The sequence below is a fragment of the Schistocerca serialis genome, chromosome 2 (assembly GCF_023864345.2).
Source record: "Schistocerca serialis cubense isolate TAMUIC-IGC-003099 chromosome 2, iqSchSeri2.2, whole genome shotgun sequence".
In the NCBI taxonomy this organism is placed as follows: domain Eukaryota; kingdom Metazoa; phylum Arthropoda; class Insecta; order Orthoptera; family Acrididae; genus Schistocerca; species Schistocerca serialis.
This window is the reverse complement of record NC_064639.1, coordinates 711324419-711348135: the sequence shown is the minus strand read 5'-3', so window position 1 is coordinate 711348135 and position 23717 is coordinate 711324419. Positions and strand designations below refer to the sequence as shown.

The 23717-nt window shown below is 46.1% G+C and overlaps 1 protein-coding gene across 1 annotated transcript in view; it reads right to left on the bottom strand.

Annotated features, from left to right (window-relative positions):
* The window catches only part of LOC126457893 (SET domain-containing protein SmydA-8), a 298024-nt gene that overhangs the window by 58433 nt on the left and 215874 nt on the right, over positions 1-23717 (bottom strand). Inside the window, exons 6-7 of the mRNA XM_050094563.1 lie at positions 18885-19002; positions 216-480 (exon numbers count right to left, since the gene is read on the bottom strand). Coding sequence (XP_049950520.1) covers positions 216-480; positions 18885-19002 — 383 coding nt within the window. The remainder of the gene's footprint in view (positions 1-215; positions 481-18884; positions 19003-23717) is intronic.

The window sequence follows — 23717 nt, the reverse complement described above, 5'->3', positions numbered from 1 at the left end:
CCAGGGGAATGGTTAGAAGCACACAATCACAACTCTTAGTCTAGCCTTATTCAACTGAATCTATCTTCCTTGCCTGTAACTAAATGATACACGATGACCTCCATTAAAGCTGTGACCGCTAAAAAATATTTGAACTGTACCAGCACAACAGTGTTTCTTTGGTCAGTATTTTAATGCCCGTGTTTTGGTTTCGAGGGTAGATAAGCAGTGCGTACCAGGGCAGAGCACGGTGACGAGCCGCAGCAGCCTGCGGCACAGAGCTTCCTTGGCGCGCAGGTGGTCCTCGGGCAGCGCGGCGACGCCGGCGGGCCCCTGGCCCAGCAGCTGGGCCAGCGCGAGGCGCGCCTCGGTCAGGTAGAAGTGGTCGCCGGAGAGGCGCGCCGCCGCCTCGTGGCGCCGCACGAACTGCCAGCAGCGCTCCGCGTCCCCCCGCGGCAGCGCCGACAGCTCCGCGCCCGCCGCCTCCAGCTGCTGCAGCACCTGCCCACACCACGACGCGCCCGCGCTGGAATCTCGGCGACTCTCTCAAATCCAGTAAATGCACGATATACAACAACTTTCACCAGTACTGCTGGGATGCTACGGGAACCGTAAGCTTCAGCCACGCATTTTGCTCTACTCACAAAATTCCCGATTCCCTGAGATATATCTAAAAATGGCTCTGAGCACTATGCGACTTAACTTCTGAGGTCATCAGTCGCCTAGAACTTACAACTAATTAAACATAACTAACCTAAGGACATCACACACATCCATGCCCGAGGCAGAATTCGAACCTGCGACCATAGGGGTCGCTCGGCTCCAGACTGTAGCGCCTAGAACCGAACGGTCACTCCGGCCGACAGATATATCTAGTGAGAATGCGTACATACAGGGGATAGGCAAAATAATGTGAACAGTGATGGTAATGGGATGGTTGTGTGACGGTTAACAACGCAGGTAAGGCACGTATTGCGCTGGACTGTGCGTGTTCAGTACGATTTAGGCATCAGCGCAGATTTTTTACGACTACTGCACATTCCGTATTTGCATTCAGAGACCGAGGTCGACGTGCAATGAAAGAACTAACAGAGTTCCAAAGGTGGCAGGTTGTGGGAGCCCTATTAGCTGGGGCATTAGTAACCAAGACAGCCAACTTATTGGATCCTTCAAGAGCATCTGTTTCAACAGCCATGACAGCCTACACAAAACATGGAAAGACATTATCGTGTAAACTTAATAAAAAAAAAAACTAAACTCCTCCCGAACAGGCCATGAAGGCCCGACAGTACCGACGGGCCGCCGTGTCATCATCAGTCCATAGGTGTCACTGGATGATAAACTTCATAGTGGGATCAAATAAAAACTAAATCACAGAGATCGCCGTACGCTAACACGAATTGTGTCAAAACAACACAAAACTACGGCGGCTAAAGTGACTGCAGAGCTCATCAGCCATCTTCGAGACCCGTATCTATAGACACTCTCCGTCGAGAACTCCATGAAGCGAATATTCATGGACGACCTGTTATACCGAAACCTTTAGTGACGACGGCCAATGCAAAGCAGCGTAAAACATGGTATCGGGAGCATAAATCCTGGACGGCTGATCAGTGGAAACACGTCATGTCGTCAAACCACTCAACGTTTTCGTTATTTCTAGCAGCGGGCCGGGTTTAGGTCTGGAGAATGCCAAAAAAGCCTACAATCCTGATTCCTTGATTCCAACACTGAAGCATGGAGGTGGAAGTGTAATGGTGTGGGTGCCGTCCCCATCATTATTCTCAAGGGCAGTGTTACAGACAACGACTATGTGAATATTTTAGGTGAGCAGGTGCACCCCATGATTTAAATATTGTTCCTCAACAATGATCCCATATTTCAGGACGATAATGCACCCATTCACACAGCCAGGACACTACAACCATGGTATGAGAAGCGTGCATCTGAACTGCAGCGTCTTCCTTGGCCAGCACAGTTTCCGGACTTGAACATTAACGAACCCTTGTGGGCAGTACTGGAGCGCAGACCCCACAGAAGATTTCCGCCTCTCTCGCCACTACGGGACTTGGAAGAGGCTCTGATCGAAGAGTGGCATAACATTCCACTGGAGACTATACAATCATTATATGCCAGTATTGCAAGAAGAATCGCAGCTGTATTACGGGCAATAGAGCATTCCCAAGTAAGTACAGGTGCCCACATTGTTTTGCCTATCCCCTGCATGTGAGATTTCATGTTATTCACTGGGCCCCTAAAGAACATAGTTTTATACAAACGAAACAAAGCTTGAAAGATGTCTTTTTCTGGGTAAAGGCCTCATATTCAGGAGGGTCTATCTGGACAAGGATGCTCTTTTCTATGTCGGCGAGGAGATGGAAATAGAGGATTGTGTTAAGGACATAATGCCCAAGATATCTTCATGGGAGGAGGCTCCTCTGCTTGTCAACAGCTGAGTTCTACAGGGCCGCAAAGATATCAATCTGGGTATCGAAACTTCTCAAGGATACTCCTGCTAAAGCTCTGTTCGAGAAAGTACAAGTGCGCAACCAAAAGGTCTCGCCAGGGGATTGGAGGGTAATCATTAGACCCTTGTTGTGGTAGTTGGTGAAAAATTCCTGACGGTAGTGCGCTAACATTACTTGAAATTATACTTAGGGTTCTTGCAAGTTGACGTCATGGTAATCAGACATGGGAAGCGACCATGGCGGCGATGTGCAGGCTGCAAGTGCTGCAGATAAACCTGCAATAAAGGGGAAACTGCCAACCTAAGTCGTCTTCTAAGAGAACAGGAGATGGGCGTGGCCCAGATCCACGGACCTTGTCTATATAAAGGCCTCGTAGGAACTGCAGGCAAGTTGATTTATGCTATAAATCTAAATAGCTCCAGAACATGTATTTATTTTAAGAATGGAATTTCATTCATGCCCATGGCGGACTTCTGTTCCAGGCAGTTAACGATGGAAGCATGTGGGATATTGTATTGGCCTCAGCTTACCTTCCTTAAGAGGGCTATTCCTCGTTCCCAGAAAATGTACACAGCTACTCACACAGAATGAAGAGCTGCTGGTTGGTTGTTATGCCAATGTACACAATCTGTAGAGAATTTTTGCTCGAGAACAGCTTGGAGATCCTGAATAGAGGCAGGGGACCTACGTTCAGGAACATAAGAAGGAAATAAATAATTGACATTCTACGTTAAACAACGGGCATGTGGCATTGCAGCCATCCTTAACTAACCATATGTACATTAAGTATGAAGTTGAAACGGGTGTTAAACAGGCCATGGCCTATAGGAATCCTACGATAACAAACGGGGACTCAGAGGAAAGACGTTAACTCACGCTTATGTGAAGTCAGAACTTCGATAAGGAACCTAGCAGATGTTGAGGATATGTCAGACGCATTTACATTTTCCATTATAACCTCGTATTTAGAAAACTGTCCAGTCACCAAGAAGTTCACAAACGGGAAAGTACCATGGTTGAAAAAAGAACTGGAATTGCAAAGGAAGCAGGTAAGAAGACTGTTCAACCTTGCAAGAAGAAAATGAGAATGGGGAAAATACGGGGAGGCCGTTGCCAAATACAACCTTGCGATAAAGCAGGCGAAGCTATCACCCTGGAAGGTATTCAATGAGAAAGTAGAAGGTATAGCTATTTGCACCAAATGTCACAAAATCCTCACCAGAACATCAACTAATCCAGGAGGTACTCTAAGGAAGGAGAATGGTGAGTATACAGGGACAGGGTATGAGATGTTTGATGTTTCTCTAGGCTAATTTACCTCAATGGGCTCTGGTAGACAACATAGACCAAGATTCAGTTCCTGAGAAGCACTGATTTACAGGTAATCAGCCAGAGAATGTGTTGATTTCAAACAAACCCGGTCAGAAATGGGAATTTTTCAACCAATCAGCTCACAAGGCCTACATGGAATCTTTCCAGTTCTACTGCAACAAACAGGAAAGAGTCTAGTTAAACTCCTATGTAGGTTGTTTAGAGTTAGCCTATGAGCAGGAATCATTCCTAATTCCTGGAGGACAGTCAGGGTTGTTTCCATTCCGAGTCCAGGGGGAACTATCATACCAGTGCCAAGAGTATGAGACCGATCAGTCTGTCCTTCTTTCAAGATGATAGAATAACTGTTTTTGTGTATGTTTGGAAAAAGAGGTTAACTGAGGTTCCCCTGCATGCAAAACAATACGCATACCAACCAGGCAAATCATGTGACGCAGAGCTTCTCCAACTTGTTGGGTGGTGAGAAACGCACCACACTTTCAGTAAAGGGCTCCCTGCATCTTCCTTGATATCCTCATGAAGAGAACCATTTTAGTAGAAAAAGTTGTCTGTTGACAAACTTACATTTTCCAAGATGGGAGGGCAGATCGATTATGGCGATAGGAACGCGAGTTTACCGCCCTGGAGTCTTTTCTGAAAACATCAGGCTGATGCATACAAGCTATGGAGATAATACTGCGCAAATTTTTAGACAACATAGTTGCGTGGAGATAGCAGCGATTGGTTTACTTATAATCAATTAATCGACATGACGGTCACAATCGTATTATTTATTTTGTTGCCAACCGGTGTCAACCCGCAATGGGGTCATTTTCACGGCAATTTACACCATTTGGTCGCTCGCTGGAGTCGTCACCCTACCTGTGCAGTTCGGGTTACCAACCGTGCTCAGCTATCATGTTGATTAATTGATTATAATACTGCGCAATTTCTTTTTGGGGATACTCAGTGGGACAGACGAGGCCACTTTGTGTCCACATCCTTTTTTTATTAAAGTATGGTAAAGTGTTGCTTGCACTGCAAAAATTATCCTGTACTAGAAGCAACGTTTGGATATGTTATAAAATTTGAGAAATATAGGTGTAAGTAATACTGTAAATAAAGACCAAAGAAGGCTATATAAGCCTCCATATATGTACCAGGAGGAGATAACAAAGCTGACGAAAGGAATCGCTCGCATGACGACGTCCTACTTTGCTGTTGCTGTGTCAGCCCTCCCCTACAGATGGGGCGATGGCTCGATACTGTTGCAACCTGACACAGTTGCCAACGTCGCTGCTAACAGTCAGAAACTCGTAATTCTTACTAATCTCAGTTACCTTATTGGTCTGACACCAGAGTGCCTAGAAACTTGTAATCCTTATTAATCTCGGTTACCTTATTGGTTTGACACCAGATTGCCTGGGGCATAAGACTCCGAATTGTACTTGTAATTGCATGCACTGCCTTTTTATCTATGGAACTTTTGACAAAACCTTCATGGTAACAATGTAGTGAAAAAAAAAACGCTCACGAATTCTCTCTTTTCAAAGTACTGTGGCGAGAGCTCTCAGTTTAGCAGCCTTTGTATCGATGGTTGACACTCGACAAGTCAGTGTGATGATCTCTGCTGTATCCGCAGGACACAAAGGCTCCACGCTGCACAGTCAAGTTAGAAGGGTTGCCTGCGCTGCAGGTGTAAGTGGCGAGACGAAACCGTGATCGAAATGGATATATACACTCCTGGAAATGGAAAAAAGAACACATTGACACCGGTGTGTCAGACCCACCATACTTGCTCCGGACACTGCGAGAGGGCTGTACAAGCAATGATCACACGCACGGCACAGCGGACACACCAGGAACCGCGGTGTTGGCCGTCGAATGGCGCTAGCTGCGCAGCATTTGTGCACCGCCGCCGTCAGTGTCAGCCAGTTTGCCGTGGCATACGGAGCTCCATCGCAGTCTTTAACACTGGTAGCATGCCGCGACAGCGTGGACGTGAACCGTATGTGCAGTTGACGGACTTTGAGCGAGGGCGTATAGTGGGCATGCGGGAGGCCGGGTGGACGTGCCGCCGAATTGCTCAACACGTGGGGCGTGAGGTCTCCACAGTACATCGATGTTGTCGCCAGTGGTCGGCGGAAGGTGCACGTGCCCGTCGACCTGGGACCGGACCGCAGCGACGCACGGATGCACGCCAAGACCGTAGGATCCTACGCAGTGCCGTAGGGGACCGCACCGCCACTTCCCAGCAAATTAGGGACACTGTTGCTCCTGGGGTATCGGCGAGGACCATTCGCAACCGTCTCCATGAAGCTGGGCTACGGTCCCGCACACCGTTAGGCCGTCTTCCGCTCACGCCCCAACATCGTGCAGCCCGCCTCCAGTGGTGTCGCGACAGGCGTGAATGGAGGGACGAATGGAGACGTGTCGTCTTCAGCGATGAGAGTCGCTTCTGCCTTGGTGCCAATGATGGTCGTATGCGTGTTTGGCGCCGTGCAGGTGAGCGCCACAATCAGGACTGCATACGACCGAGGCACACAGGGCCAACACCCGGCATCATGGTGTGGGGAGCGATCTCCTACACTGGCCGTACACCACTGGTGATCGTCGAGGGGACACTGAATAGTGCACGGTACATCCAAACCGTCATCGAACCCATCGTTCTACCATTCCTAGACCGGCAAGGGAACTTGCTGTTCCAACAGGACAATGCACGTCCGCATGTATCCCGTGCCACCCAACGTGCTCTAGAAGGTGTAAGTCAACTACCCTGGCCAGCAAGATCTCCGGATCTGTCCCCCATTGAGCATGTTTGGGACTGGATGAAGCGTCGTCTCACGCGGTCTGCACGTCCAGCACGAACGCTGGTCCAACTGAGGCGCCAGGTGGAAATGGCATGGCAAGCCGTTCCACAGGACTACATCCAACATCTCTACGATCGTCTCCATGGGAGAATAGCAGCCTGCATTGCTGCGAAAGGTTGATATACACTGTACTAGTGCCGACATTGTGCATGCTCTGTTGCCTGTGTCTATGTGCCTGTGGTTCTGTCAGTGTGATCATGTGATGTATCTGACCCCAGGAATGTGTCAATAAAGTTTCCCCTTCCTGGGACAATGAATTCACGGTGTTCTTATTTCAATTTCCAGGAGTGTAGAAGGCGCCGATTTCGCCGCACTATTTTGCTTCGCCAGTTACGTAGCCAAATTATAGCGTGCTCAGGATCATACCGTCCGCCGTGTATTTATGAGACTGCACGGACGACGACAATGTAGAGAAAGGGAGAGTTAAGTGGAGAGTAAGCGGGTCTACTTTCAGGGCCGACGTCTTTCCAGCTAGTAGGACGAGCACGACGACCCATTTTCTACGATTGCCACTCACTGACCAAATTCATCGCTCAGTGAATGGACTTAGAACTTCTTAGAAGTGTAACTTAACTTGAATACGACATTGATACAAAGTCAAATAGTGTGCCTTTCCTCGGTTTTCTTCAGATGAGACTTAAAGTACTTTATATACTTTATTCAGTAATAAATTTTGTGAACTTTTACTCAGAACTGACAGAATATTTTCTGCGTTCTCAGTACAGCTCTCTCTACTAAGGTACCATATTTAGAAGGGTATATATGCAGACTGCCAACTGTCTTGCCACAGAGGTCACATGGGTTCCCGTCAGATCACCAAAGTTAAGCACTCGCGAGCTTGGCAAAGTACTTGGATGAGTGACTGTCCAGGTCTTCCGAGGGCTGTTGGCAATTGAGGTGTACTCAACTCTTATAAGCCCAATCTAGGAGCTTCTTGACTTAGAAGTTGCGGCTACAGTAAAGAAAACTTAAACGGGCGGGAGAGCAGTGTGCTGACCACATGACCCTCCAGATCCGTATCCAGTGATGCGTACGGCTGAGGATAACACGGCGACCTGTCGGTACCATTGGGGCTTGAAGACCTGTGCGGGCTGAGTTTGGCGATTACTCGTATACGAGTTTTATTTTTAGGGGAGATAAGTCGTGTGGAATAAATGAATTGTTACATAGAACAGCAACTCCTATGACACTCCTTTGGTTACCTTAACTGCTAGCAGATGCGACTGCTTAGCATCTTCTTCTACTGCCTGGTTACACAAGGTAATCTGAGAGCGACGTTGACATTCGGTTGATGTGTGGCGCTGTATCGGTCTTATACGTACCTAGGGTTTACCAGAGACCAGCATGCGGGAGTGTAAGTCAACGTGGATCACAAATATTCTATTCAACGAGATTAACGTACGGAGAGCGTGACACAATAAATTACTTTTGATTTTCATTTGGAGGGCGGATACAGCCTCCTGTTATGGGATGGAGGTCATCCGCTAGTCATCCTGCATCAGCAAGCGAGTATCTAGAGGAATAATGAATATCATTCTCAGGGGGCTCGAGTACGAAGATGACACAATCAGCAGGAACTGCGAAAACGTGGAAATAATCTGTAGTGAGGTTGGAACGTTTGTTGCAAAAAAATAAGTGCAATTTGTACCACATCTGATTTGACTGGCAGACTGTTCGTAGTGCCGTGAAAATGAAAATTTCGTCAACTCTCTAGAACTATTTATTAAAGTGAAAGTCGTAAAAGATTTGGCTGAAAAGAACGTCAAGCCATGGAGAACTAGGACATATAATTTACGTAAAAAGTAGATAAACGGGGCAATGTGTGCTTCAGCTAGTATATGAATTTGATGCCAATATGACCACCGGCCCTGTTGTGGCCCTCTGTGTTGGAGTAACTTTTTTGAGTGACGGGGGTGAATAACATTTGTATTGACGAGTATCGGAAGTGACATTTGTAATAATGAGCGATATTTGAAGGCGGTGTTAAGTGTTACTAAGGCGGTGCGAGTTGTTGGTTATAAACCGCGATTGGTCGCCGCCGACGTGGAGGGGTCGCCGCTGGAGCGCGGTGCTGAGCCCAGCCCGGCATTGTCCCTGTGTCAGAGCACTGCACGTCATCAGCTGAGCTGAGCTGAGCTGAGGTAGCAGCACGCGGGCCTTGTGCCCTGCTGCACACGCTGCCAGCACCAGCTACCCAGCCGTGCCTGACAGCTGCAGGCGCCGTCGCCGAAAGTGTGTCAGGCGCCGAAAGCTGCTTTAAGACGTAGTTTCAAAGAGAAGCGAGAACTACACTACTGGCCATTAAAATTGCTACACCATGAAGATGACGTGCTAGACACGTGAAATTTAACTGACAGGAAGAAGATGCTGTGATATGCAAATGATTAGCTTTTCAGAGCATTCACACAAGGTTGGCGCCGGTGGCGACACCTACAACGTGCTGACATGAGAAAAGTTTCCAACCGGTTTCCCATACACAAACAGCAGTTGACCGTCGCTGCCTGGTGAAACGTTGTTGTGATGCCTCGTATAAGGAGGAGAAATGCCTACCATTACGTTTCTAACTTTGATAAAGGTCGGATTGTGGCCTATCGCGATTGTGGTTTATCGTATCCTGACATTGCTGCTCGCGTTGGTCTAAATACAATGACTGTTAGCAGAATATCGAATTGGTGGGTTCAGGAGGGTAATATGGAACGCCGTGCTGGATCCCAACGGCCTCGTATCACTAGCAGACGAGATGACAGGCATCTTATCCGCATGGCTGTAACGGATCGTGCAGCCACGTCTCGATCCCTGAGTCAACAGATGGGGACGTTTGCAGGACAACAACCATCTGCACGAGCAGTTCGACGACGTTTGCAGCAGCATGGACAATCAGCTCGGAGACCATGGCTGCGGTTACCCTTGACGCTGCATCACAGACAGGAGCACCTCCGATGGTGTACTCAAATACGAACATGGGTGCAAGAATGGCAAAACGTAATTTTTTCGGATGAATCCAGGTTCTGTTTACAGCATCATGATGGTCGCATCCGTGTTTGGCTACATCGCGGTGAATGCACATTAGAAGCGTGTATTCGTCATCGCCATACTGGCATATCACCTTGTGTGATGGTATGGGGTGCCATTGGTTACACGTCTCGGTCACCTCTTGTTCGTGTTGACGGCACTTTGAACAGTGGACGTTAAATTTCAGATGTGTTACGACCCGTGGCTCTACCCTTCATTCGATCCCTACGAAACCCTACATTTCAGCAGGATAATGCACGACCGCATGTTTCAGATCCTGTACGCGCCTTTCTGGATACAGAAAATGTTCGACTGCTGCCCTGGCCAGCACATTCTCCAGATCTCTTACCAATTGAAAACGCCTGGTCAATGTTGGCCGAACAACTGGCTTCTCACAACACGCCAGTCACTACTCTTGATTAACTGCGGTATCGTGTTGAAGCTGCATCGGCAGCTGTACCTGTACACACCATTCAAGCTCTGTTTGACTCAATGCCCAGGCGTATCAAGGCCGTTATTACGGCCAGAGGTGGTTGTTCTGGGTACTGATTTCTCAGGATCTATGGGCCCAAACTGCGTGAAAATGTAATCACATGTCAGTTCTAGTATAATATATTTGTCAAATGAATACCCGTTTGTCATCTGCATTTCTTCTTGGTGTAGCAATTTTAATGGCCAGTAGTGTACAAGTTGCAACAGTACTACCTCCCTTTGGCGAATTTTACTGAGCGGGATGGGGCATTATGTAGGACACTGGACTCGCATTCGGGAGGACGACGGTTCAAATGCCCGACCAGCCATCCAGATTTGAGTTTTTCATCATTTCCCTAAACCGCTGCAGGTAACGCTTGGGATGAGTGCTTTGAAAAGAGCACACATGAATTCCTTCGTAGTCAGAATTTGTGCTCCGTCTCTAATGATGCGCAGTCGACGGACGCTAAACTGCAATTTTCCTTCCTTCCTTTTTTAGTGGTTTTTGTCGTGTGATGAATGGCTAATGACGAAGAGAACAGTGGTGGTGGCGCTGGAGACGTACTACCCATGTGACTCGAGATTTTAACCAGACCTATTACGACGGTTTGACACAATTTACTCAGGACAATTTAAGAACTTTCATGAAAACAGCTGCAAAGAATGTAGAAAAGGTTCCCGAGTTGTTTCAGTCGGTTTAGAATGGTGTATTATTGAAATGGACAATGAAAACTCTCGACTGAGATTTTAAGTCTCTAAAGGAAACAGTGGGAAAAGTTTCTCCATCATGTGGGGCACTAGTTTCAGCGTCTTCTTATAAAAACATAAAGGGAATAGAAGCAAAACAGAGAAATAATTTTTTTCTGAGATCTAGAGACAGTAAAGATGGAAAATACACGAAGAATAGGGTTACATATCAACTTGATCCACGGCCGCAAAAGTTTAAAATCAGGAACATGAGAACTAAGAACAACACTTTAATAGTTGAGAACGAAAGTGAGGAGGACTCCAAGAAAGTTTTGGAAAGTTTCGAAGTAAATGAGGTTCTAAACCGTGAACCCCCTAAGAGGAAAGCACATATACTTATTTTGTTTCATGTGGAGGTAGATACTGAGGAAAACGATTTGCTCGATAACATATACGAACAGAATCTGCAAAATGATATAAACGAAAGAAATTTGATCGTAGATTAAAGCCAAATTCGGAACAGGACCCAAAAAAAGAGAAAGCAGCGGGTGTATACCGCATCAGATCCATTATCGTGAGAGATTATACGTCAGTGGCAACACGCATGAAATGCAGACACACTCGTAGTTTGCTCACACTGTGAAGAAAACAGGGACAAAAAGGAAGGGTGTTAGAAGTTGGCAGTTTCTACAGAGTGGTTTTCTTGTGAGAAGAGAGGTAAATCATGACACCAGAAAAAGACTGCGCAACTGTTACATGGGGAGATATTGCGTCGTGAGTGTGGCACTCGGCCAGCGAAAGCTAACGAGTGCAGGCGCCTTTTGCTCTCTCGCTGCGTGTATGGAGGGTGGTGCTGGTGCAGGCTTCGCGTCTCACAGTCCGATAAGGCTGGACGTGAAAGTGACGGTAGCATGCCAGCTTGTTAGTCCAGCGAGTAAATGGACTCCAGGCGGTGGTGTAGTCGAGATTGTTTGCCAGTGTTGTGGTGCTGGACATTTATTCTATTTAAACGCTGTATAGTTTGGCCTTCTCGCTACCGCTGTCGGGCTGCGCTGTGGTGTGTCCGGTACGTTAAGCTGTGGCCGATCGACGTTTGGGTTACGTTGTTTGCCAATATATGGTGCAGATTTCCTTCATTTTTTTCTTTTTTTTTGTGACTGAGGACAGTGCACTGAACAACATTACGTGTTTATTTACTTCATTTTCAGGCCCATAATTATACCTATAATTATAGCTATTAGGAATAATTTGCTTTAAGTTGGTTAGTACCTCCAAGCATATGTGGCGAGAGCAAGACATTAATGGTTATTTGGTTATTTTTCCGTGGCCAGCAGGTCAGGTATTGAAATGTGGGCACGTGGATGCAAAACGGTTAGTCTATACTGACAGGCGTAGTCGACTTAGTGGTGCAGTTACGACCGTACAGAAACTATCATATCGTAAAGTTTGTGACGTGTCTGTGGGAAGACAGTTCGACGCAGAGAACACGACCAACACATTGATGTGTGTACCCATGAAGGTACTATAAATATATATAGAACTATCTGCAGCTACATCCATTACACCCTGTATAGTGTCTTCAAGACGTTGTCTTTTCCTTAGTTATGGCTCTCGGCCGTAGTTGCGTCGTCGGTACGATGTTGCCTTCTGAAATAAGTAGTGTGTTTTTAATTCTGTGTAGTTTTAGTGTATTTGTCTTCAGCATAAATCAAAGAATTTTCGTGCAAGACTAAATGCGAAGATAATTCTTTTTGAATTAATATTAAGCTTGGAGTTTTTCCTACTGATACCTATCGATATATATAGCTATGAAAATATAAACGTAAAGATCGGAAATGACAACTTACAAGGCATAAGTGAGATTCACTGTAGGAACAAAAATAGGTCAAGATAACAAAGAAACTGGTTAATATCAGTGATATGGAAGAAAGACGTTAAGTAATCAATATTGTATATTAACCATTTAATGAAAAACGTACACTACAGGACAGTAAAAATAAGAGAAGACCCCAGGCTTGGAAGATGAAGATGACATGGCCTGAAGAAATCAACACAGATGGAAACAAATTACGTCGGAAACAATGCTTACTTATCCAGAATGGCTTAATAGGTACGTAATGTGTCAGACACCAACTCACAAGAAGATACAAAATTCAAGGACATGAGCAGTTTAACATGTAACTTCGATGACAGTTGTAATCAGATCAGAATTACTACAGTACAAGATAATACAGTCCAAAGCAGAAGCGAAGGGGGAGGGTGGGGATGAGCATTTGGCTATGAAGGCAAGGTAACTGCAAAGAACATATTCACCATTGGATCTAGTAAACATTAAAAATGGTTTGCAGATATTACCCAATATGAATCCAGACAATACTGTTGAAGATATACATGAGTCACTTGAAGAGCTTGTGAACCCACAGGTTACATATAACCAGTATGAAGATACGATCAAATTCGCAACACTAGATGAGTTAGAAATTCTACTTAAAGCATTAAAGCATATTTTGAAATTAAGACACCAGCAGGGGAAAATTGTAATATTTCCAATACTGGTGTTGGCAGACTGAGTCCAACTTAGCAGATACAATTTACCATAGGGATTGAAAGAAAGCTGTCTCTGTTACGTAAAGTGTTTACTAGCAGAAATACAACATTTGATCTAGATAATTTGTATAGTGATCTTGCACAGGCTCATCGACGTCTAAGTTATGGCATAAGACTAAGGGGAGGCACATTTATGATACTGAGATAGCTAGTAACTATAATCAAATCTAATTATTATTATGTAAAGCTCTATGGGAATCTACGGTCATGACTGAGTTATTTGAACTAGATGATAAGACGCGTTTTGACGCAGCGCGTATTCAGGAATGATAAATTGCCAAACGTGCCTGCCAGTTACGGGATAATAATAGACAGTCGTATTTATTAAGAGATTAACTCTGCTAGGACGTGGTCAGCTTTGTGGTGACGTTATGGATAATTTAGAATCAACTGGTATGTGTAAAGAATTAGTGATAATAAATCTTCGTTTTTTAATTTGGTCATATGAGAAGAGCTGTATTTATAGCGGACAGGAGACGACATATAATTGCAATGGATACAAACGCACAATCTGGGATGTGGTGTAATGACTTTACAGATCTATTGGCTTTGACCTAATAGAAGCAATTAACGAATGTAATTCACTGGCAGTAAAAATGCCAAACAACCTGACCACATTTCGGAATAGAGCAGGAACTAGCTATGATACTGATATAACTTTAGTGAACTATGAAGTATTTTCAGGCACTATGAAACGATGTTGGATGAAGGTGCTCCCAGAAGTGACCACAATATGATTTATATGATGGTTAAGAACAGACGGGAGGCAAAATCAGAGGAATGTATGGCTAACCGCTGCAACATTAAGAGGGTAAATTGATCCTGACTAAAAAGCGAATAGAACCTAGTACAAAGGGAGGCGGTTGATATAACGGCAGATGGAGGATATTTTGAATAACGCCATCAGCTTAGCTAGGGGTAGGACTATCCCAGTTACCCGGAGCACAAGGTTGATAAAGAGTGACAGAAGAACTCGCTAAGCTAAGAAAGGAGGTTCGAAAGCTCCAGTGGTTGTATTAAGGTACTCTGCGACATACTGGAAATGACTGGTAGAAAAATCAATCAACAATGGACCGGCTTTTAATCCCTGTGGTGTACCCTATAAGGTAATGACAAACAAAATAAGGGCTCCCACATTGGTGTCAACGCCGAAAATGGAGAAATGACTCGCAAGAGTCTCCAGTCTGTTGATGCAAACGCTATTATCAAACGATACAGCAGAGATGAAGATGATAATCAAAAACAACTTCGAGCAAAGATAGATGAAGAGTACGATAACCATAGGGCAGGAATGCCATTCGCTCAGGAGGTATAAGAGTAGTCATCAGACTGTTGAAACAAAGAGAATCTTTGAGACCTGATGGTACATCACCAAGGTGGAAGATAACAAAATGCCATTTTTGACAGGCCTAATCAATGACTGCTAGCAGAAGAGAAGAATTTCGACATCATGGAAAAAAGATGAGGCAACGATTCTTAAAAAACGGGAAGAGAAAGTCATATCGACCTATCTGGCTTATAAATTATTTGGGCAAAATATAGGAGTACCTATTATGTAGGAGGCTCATGGATCTGAGACAATTAAAGGGCCTGAATCACAATCAATACGTATTCAGAAACAGACATTCATCGGAGATGCCATAAACCAGACAATTAGCCATATTCAGGGTTCAGATTAGGCATATGCCATAGGAAAACTCGATTGACACCTTGTGGTGGGTTGCCTTGTTCTCTTGACTGCTTGAACTGGAATGTTCTACTGCCGTGTACAGGAGCCTAAGGGATCTAATACAGCGCCGCCCGGCGCTGAGGATGAAGTGAGACGTTTCAGGCACAACTGGTGTGTGAGACTCCTAGAGGCTGACAGGAATGGCTTAACTGAAGTGTTTGCTTCACTTGGAAATGGTGGCTCATTTAAAGTCTGACGGATAACAAGAGAGATGTCGCTAAAGAACCAACATTTAGGGAGACTAGAGCAAAGCACAGACATTCCCGTTTCAAATAAGTGGGTCTGTTGTTGGGTGGCTGCTTTCTTGACAACTCAGGAAAGCAGACAACCACTTGAAGCAATATCTAGCGACGTACAGTTCGCTGGGGAGATTGCAGCCAGCACTGGGAACTGACACAACGAGGAACAGCATGAGAACGAGGCGAGGGTTCCTGGGTTGCACGCCAACCACCGGAAGATCGGAAATTTTCACCCTGTATGAAGACTGGAAGATGCAATTACTCACTGTCGATCGTTCATTGGGTGGGATTGCAGATTAAACCCACCAATGACAAATACGATGAACAATTCAGTGTCCTGGAGGACAGAGTAAGGGGGATCACGGACAAAACTGCCAAGCAGAGGGAAATCAGTCGGGCAGTCACTCAGTTAATCAACTGGTCGGCCAGCAGGCAATGTGAACGGAGGGATAACAGAGTGGACAGTCAGTAGATAGCGGTTAGACATACACCAGACGTCAATAGTCAGTAAGCAGAGGAGAAAATAGTCAAGACACTTTTTTGGTCTGAAGTCTTATCATCTTGACGATATGTACTTATAAATAGTGTGGTAGGGGAAAAGTTTGAGCTTTTATGTATTAACATCGGTCAGCCAAAGTTTGGGCACTCTAATGGGTATTCAAACCCGCTGTTAGTGACCAGTACGTTTCTTTAACGCGTCCTTCGTCCTAGATGATGAGGTTTACAGCGGACAGAAATTGGTGGCTTTGGCACTTTATATTTCTTCTACTGTGCAGGGGCAACTGTGTCTACCGTACCTAAATGACGTTTTATTCCTCGTAGGGCGTCCAATTTGTCAAACACTCTTGTTTTATCCTTAACTTTTTTTGTTTAAGGTACTTCTCTTGTAGTAAGTTGTGTAACTCTTGGTTCCGAAACCCTTCAAGGGATCCTGTGATCAAACTGAGGCAGCAGTTTAGTAGTACTCGTCAAGCCGTATAGCAGGGTGGCATTGTAGAGCTGTAATTTCGTACGTAGGCTCAAAAATCCGAGCTTTTCGGGAAAGGAATGAGAATCCCCATCATCCTCGTTCCTGCTGTTTTCTTCTGTCGGATGCGTGTCGTATAAAGCAGCTCTCTGTCGAGATGTACTCCCAAGTATATGACTGTATCCGACCTTGGACTCAGTTGTTCTTGTATTTGGAGCCTACTATTGACAGTCAGTTTTCTCTTTGTAAAGACAACAGCTGATGTCTTCGTCGGGTTATTTGTTAATTTGTTGTCTTTTGGCCACTGTTCCATGAGGCTAATTGCCTTTGCATCCTCGGTGCGAGGTGAAACAAACGCTTTCCAGTGGTAAGGAACGTTGTGTCATCTGCATATAAACTGACAGACACAACGGGAATGTCGTTAACATGTAAGTTAGAAAGTAGCAGCGAGATGATGGAGCCTTCGGGAATTCCCCGGTGACTAATCTTGATGTCGAGTTCTGGTCTCTGATACGAACACAGAGTCATCTGTCGTCGAGAAAACTGTCAATAATTTTGAGTTATGAGTCTGGCAACGGAGCGGTCTGATGAGGTTCAAGAGACAGTGATGAAACAGTAAGCAGGAAGTCTGAGGTATCAGACAAGACAGTGGGTTTACCTCCTGGAGGCCTAACAACCTACTGTCAATTCAGTCTTTGGACTCCGAGTCAGATCCTTGCTTTCATTTAAATGTCTGCCGTCACTTTGTGGCATACAAATCATTGCTCCATATTGAATGGACGAATCCTTGCAATCCAATGTATAAATCTTGAAGTGTCCGAGTACATTTCCTCATCCGGCCTCGGCTCAGTGATCCCAGGAGCAGCGCGTCAGCCGCCGATAGCGCTATGCGTAAATGAACAGAGTCGGCTATCATGGAATAAAGAATGATTTTAGAATCCCAGAGTGTCACCATAAAGCCGCAGAACCCGAAGATGAAAGCTGGCAGCCGTTAACTTCCCTTCACGCAAAGAACATGGCGTGATCGACGCAATGCGGCGAACTTGCATCTGTCGCACGCGCCTTCATGCAAAAACTGACTTCGTTGAGTAGTAAGACGAGGTAGCCTGTTGCCCACATTACTTTCCTATTTTGTGTGTCATGTATGTGTCCAGTTAAATGGGCCCTGATATTTATTTTTGTATTGATGGTATAATAATAAAAGTATATGTTTCCGTGTTTTAATCCTTTAATCATTTGTTTTCACTGTGACTCTGTCACTGTGACTCTGGCACATCATGATCTGGAAGCAGCCTGCAGGACTTGCAGGAAACAGAAAGCGCCATGAGGGCACCTCTTGGTGGACGCAACGCATGCGCTGATATCGAGATATAATAGACTGCATACTGTACAACGCAACCACTGTGACATATATCATACCCCCCCCCTCCCCCCCTACAACTAAATACGAGAAAGTTATTAACATACAGAAAAAAGATATATGGTACGGCGGCAATTTTTTTCAACCTCTGATTGGTTGCGAAATGTAAACCACAATGAAAATAGAAACTGTTTTACTTGAAACAATTAGCTATACCTTCCAGCTACTTCCCTGTAAAGTGGCCGCTCTGACTTAGTATTTGTCATAGCGTAATACCTACTTTCCAATACCCTGATCATAGAAAGCAGCTACCTGTGATTTCTGCTAATTCCTTACGCTCGTCTGCAGCTCACTGTGTGTGCCAAAATGCTGTTCTAATTGCGAGTGGAACATGTGAGCGAGAAGATAAAAATCAGCGGAAGCCAAGTCCGGGCTGTATGGTGAGTTATCAAACACTTTCCATCGAAAACGCTGCAGGAGCGTCTTCGTTGCACCTGCAGTGTGCGGCCGATGATTGTCATTAAGAAGGAAAGGCATGACTCTTAGGCTATGTGGGCCGCATGAAAGCCGCCGAAACGCCTCAGCGGGAGTTCACTTGGCGGGATACTCTCTTTTCTAGGCATTTTTACTGTGTGCGCATAAGTGGCGTGACGCGATGACTGGCGTAGTAGAGACACTGCGTACTTTTGCAAAGCTTGATTGACTTTTTACTGTGGTTTTAATTTCATGACCGGTCGGAGGTTGTAGAAAGAATAGCCCTCGTACATAAACGACAGGTAACGTATCTAGGAACCACCAGCGTGTGTCACGGAGAACAACTGTACAAGTCTATGTTTTCATAAAACGAACATATTGTGTGCTGACACTCGGACCAAATGATTAATTTAGAATTAGATTAAGTGGAGACTTTTGTACTGTAATGAGTTATTATTGCTAGAATTTATTTATTTATGTAGCTACAATATTTTTTCTTGTGTCATTCTCAGCTAAATGATTGTAGTAGTTGTTGTATGGTTTTCATTTGTTACAAGGTATCAAACCAGAGATATGATAGCAAAAAAAGTATCTGATAATCACAATAAGTTTACAGAAGAAGAAAGTGGCTTTGAAAAATGATGTGAATTGTTAAAAGAACATGTGGTTGTTTGTGTCTGCATTTGCCGCAGCTGCAGGCACTGACTGACCTGCGCGGCGGGCATGGGCTGCTGGCAGGAGCGGCACCACCAGGGCGGCTCCTCCTGCTCGTCCTCCGGCTCCTGCTGCAGGCTCTCCTCCGCCGGCACGCACACGCCCTCGCAACCCCTGGGGCAACCACACCGCACACTTCAAGCTGCGTCCACAAATACCACATGCCAGGTGGCTGTAATTTGCGTTAATATGGAACCGATTTACCTCAGAGAAACATTAGTTCCAATTGTGGCCACCAGGAGCAAATCTGGCGCTGTAGATGCAAGAAAGACGATAGGAATGTTTATGTAATGGATCAGGAACAGGACGTTTGAGAAACGCATTATGTTGATGTTACTATTAACCGATACATAAACAATTTGTTCAGTATGAGCACCGTAGGCGTCGATGAGGTGCTGTACAGCGCCAGATTTGCACCTGTTGGCCAAAATTGGAACTATTTTTGCAGCCTACCTATTAACGCATTAGAAGTCTACCAAGTTCCGCTGCCATAAGATAATTACAGCTCACACTGGTGAGTACTTGCACTTTAGTTATAAACTCCCAGTACTATACACACAAAATATCTCTAGTCCCCACATGATAGTGACTATTAGCCGCATTACAGTCTTGGCAACGATTATAAACCCATAAAACTGTTGAGGTTTTCACGGCCATATCTCTGTGTGTAGGCTGTTGGCGCTCATCTGGAAATATCTTTCCAACAGTGTTTTTTTTGTTTTTTCTTTTGTTTTTTTTTGTGCCGTTCAACCAGCACAAGTGACTAGCATTTTCAAACATTCATCATCCACTGCTGGTGGCAGTCTGGAATAGAGTCTGAGGTAAGCAGAAGAATGCTCTGCCGTGGGGGTGAGAAACAAGAAACCAAACTTGAACGAACTGTCCTGGGCTGATGTAGTGCTAAGTTCTCTGCATCTGGTGAGTTAGCGCAGCTGCACAGTGAGAGGGGGACGGGTGGGGGGGGGGGGGGGGAGAGGGGGTTGCTGGCATGGTGCTGCTCACACTTTCCTCTTCTTGTCCTGGTTGATATTCCATTTCGTCCATGACTTGATCCCATACGTGGCCTACCGTCACCATCCGACCGCCGTGTCATCCTCAGCTGAAGATGCAGATAGGAGGGGCGTGTGGTCAGCACACCGCTCTCTGATCATCCTGTGCCAGTCTTCAAGGGTGAAAACTGGACCGGGTTCGATTGTCTTCAGGTCTTCATTGGAGACAGCCATCCATAGCACTGTCAGTTGGTTCTGAGTGAAGAAAGTGGTTTTGTCAGGGAGAGGAGGTTCGGTTTTGTCAGGAAGAGTGAGAGGTTAGCGATTGCGGTAATCAGGATAGGTGCCGTCCCGAATTGATGGTGAGATCTTCTACAATGGTGTCTTCATGCTTCTCCCCGTTGGAGACAGTCATATGCAGGCGCTGGAACAGCCTTCGTTGTTTCCTAGGCGCGGACAGCGTCGGGAGCGGCCTGTTGCGTGGCCACTGGGAAAGAGGTAGCTGGAGCAGGCCTCTTCTGTGGCCACCTCCATGCCCTCGTGCATCTCTGCGGAAACCACGGAGGGCGTACATGTGCATCATGGTGTCCATGTGCATCATGGTGTTGCCAGCCCCATGGTGCGGGAAATGGAGATAACGAGAGCCTTTTCTTCCGCGGCGCCTGCAGCGCGCGGTGGACGTGTCCCGTTTCCGCTTTCCAGGCAGTGCTCTCTGCCAACATGGCGGTTTTGAGGGCAGCGACTGCGTCGTCGGTGGCAGCACGCAGCTCCACGCTCGTGCCACCGGTGTCGACTTGTGTCTTCACGGCTACACTGCCCGTTTCCCCCTCACGAGTAGGGGGGAAGGGGCGGGGCGGCCGCCGTCGCCTCCTGCTCAATGCCGCTCTCTTTGGCTGGCCGTCTTGCGAGCGGATCATCTTCTTCGCGGCTCCAGATCGTGATGTAGCTGTAGCCGTGAAAATTCGCCGTGTATGTGCCACCATAGTTGACACAGATTGGCATGGCATCAGGTTTCTTCGTACAGACGCGTGTCTCATGCGTTTGCGCGCGTCTCGAAGACGCCACGGCGTCTCTGCAGTACTTGGGGGCGTGGCCGAGCATCTGGCGGCGGTAGCACGCTTCCATCTTCTTCTTCGTCTTACTGGTTCGGTAGTTCACGGCCAACTTGAGCAGGAACTGAACTACAGCAGCTACTTTGCCTCCCATTTCGCGTCCGGACATGTCGGCGACGTGTAGGCAAGTGAAAAGAGCGACAGCAGCAACGATGTGACCCGCTGAGAGTCGAGCAGCTAAAAGCCTGGAACAGGGTCCACGGCCAGAGGCTTACTGTACCTATAGCTCCAATGTCTGAGGGCCTTTCGCTTACCGCTGTGCTTCATCGCTTGCTACCTACTACTGTCGTTCGCTGCAGCGTGGGAATCCAGGCTCTGTTTACCTTCAAATTTTTCACTTTCCTGCTGAGACTATTGTTATGTTTGTTTATCTGCATTGCATCCCTGAGCAAGCGGGCTAGATAGTTCCGCTAGACAGCGTGTGTCGCCGAGTTTTATTACGTATTCGGTCTCACACTGAGCATGCTCTGTCACAGACGATTTCTCCATCTTCCCCACCCTGCAATATCGTTTATCAGATGAACTCGAAAACAGCGCTCAATGTAAATTTAGGTGCTAAGGTACACTCCATTACTAACGTTTCTTAAAATCCAAAAATTTTACATAGGGCACCTGTGGGCCATTTGTTTAACATTTTAGAAGAGATGGAAAGGATGACATGCCCTAAAACTGCGCCTGAATTTCTCCTCATTGGGCAGACAGAACTACGTCACCATTCTGTATTGGCAAATTTTGACTGGACACACAAACATACACAACCGAAGGGGAGGGGAGGGGGAGGGCAGAACACATAAACAAGTATGTTACCCTCTCCTCTGCCTTTCGTGTCATCGTTCTATCTTCCGTTTGCGGTTCGCATCTCGTATTGCATTATGATGCAGACCTGTTATCAATTCAAACACTACCTGATATTTTAAGGTGCGAGACCTTTAAGCTCTAAAATTTTGCATTTTGTTGGCACTTCATTTATTATCTCTTTGCACCACTGATGTGTCCTGTTTTATACTGTAACATATAATAAGATTCATACAGTGACTGTGTTATGATATTTTACATCTTCTTGTTAAGTGTTATGCTGTTAAGACAGGATATCCCGGTTATGGTTTGCAGAAGATTTTCCTATCTTCTGGTGCTTTTACGTATTTATGCAGGTTGAAGTAAAAACGCCGCACTTGGAGGTCGAAATACAATTTGGAGCTCGCCATGCGATTCCTCATCCAGATTCAGGACAAAAGTTCATCAAGCGAAATCAGATCGGGTGCATTTTGATAACACATGAATGAGAACGAGGAGCTGGCAACGCTGTCACATCGTGCAGTGCGTCGGAATGTACAGAGGAACGTGCATCAGCCCGCACTACCGTACTTGTAGTCGCGGCCTGCGTGTCGAGCGAGCAAAGTGTTCTTACTTCCGGCCTTATCGCAGCGCCGCGTGTGTCCAGCTTCTGTGTGTTCAGTCTTGCGTCTGTATCGGCCGGTACCACATCGTTCTTGCTGGCGGAGTTTCTTATTGGTTTGTTCTCTGGCGGCGGGATTCTTTGCCCGCGTCATGATGTCTATCGAATCTACGAAGTATATAGATCGTCGAGATAGGTTCGTCTCAGTTTTGGCAAGAGTAGCGTCATGTTGAACCAGATTCATCACGATTAGTTGGTCGATACGAATCGATTTACATCTGATCGGGTAGATATTGCTTTTTGATTCTGATCTGTGTGCGTTTTTTGTCGAGTTCCAAGATCCCTTACAAGTAGACAGGTTTCTCTCTCGCGTTGGTTGTCAGATGATGTTTACACGTTGCGATGGTTCCGTTAGTCCAGTCCTTCTTGCAAATGCCGCCTTTGAGTATATTCCAGTTAGTGTTTACACTTTTCCACCAGATGTGGACGACTCATTTCTTAAGGCGGCCTTGCTTCCTTTGAAATCGCCCGGCATATCCGCCGGGAACGCTGGTCCTCACAAAACGCTTGCAGTGTTACAGCGGTATCCGACGCGTAGACATATGTGTTCAAAGGTGTATCCCTCCACACCTAAATGCTTATGGTTACCGGATTCATGCTGCTTACGGAGGGCAAGAAGAAACCTGCTTCCATTCTAATGAAAGTGGCCATCTCAGATCCAATTGTCCGCGTCCTGTCAGTGTTTTAAATTCGTCTTACAGAAAACGTTGTGCAGTGATATTAACTGAAGCAGTGTCTTCGTAGTCTGCTCTCAGCACTTCTCTAGATATAGAGGTCGTTAGGGAGACATTACCCCCTCCCACCCCCACCCCTTCCCCCCGCCCCACTTCATGCGACTTTCCACAAATATCGGCAGATTCAGATGCGACCCATGCTGAAGTTAAGGCGCCGGCACCGGTAGTACAATTTAAACGCTGCAGACTCAGGATGGTGAAGATTTTGAAGTAACCCCTCCTCAGTCTTGCATCTCCGATGAGGTGGTGGTGGAAGGTGCTTCTTTCAAGGGTGCTGCTTTGAATACTGTCTTTAATTGTGGTTTTTGCTTCGTCGGGGATGACAAGGCTGGTTCTGTTAATGTTGAAATGAATGTTGCGTCTGCGTATTCTCCTCCACCCGCAGAAAATTCTGTTCCGATGGCTTCCGATGATTTGACGGAGACATTGTCTGCGGTTCTGCCTTTACAGTGTTCTAGCGCAATAGCACCCTCTCCTCTTTCTGATACAGTGGGGCAACAGGTTACTGTGGATTCTCTTCCCGGTAGATGATGCAGAC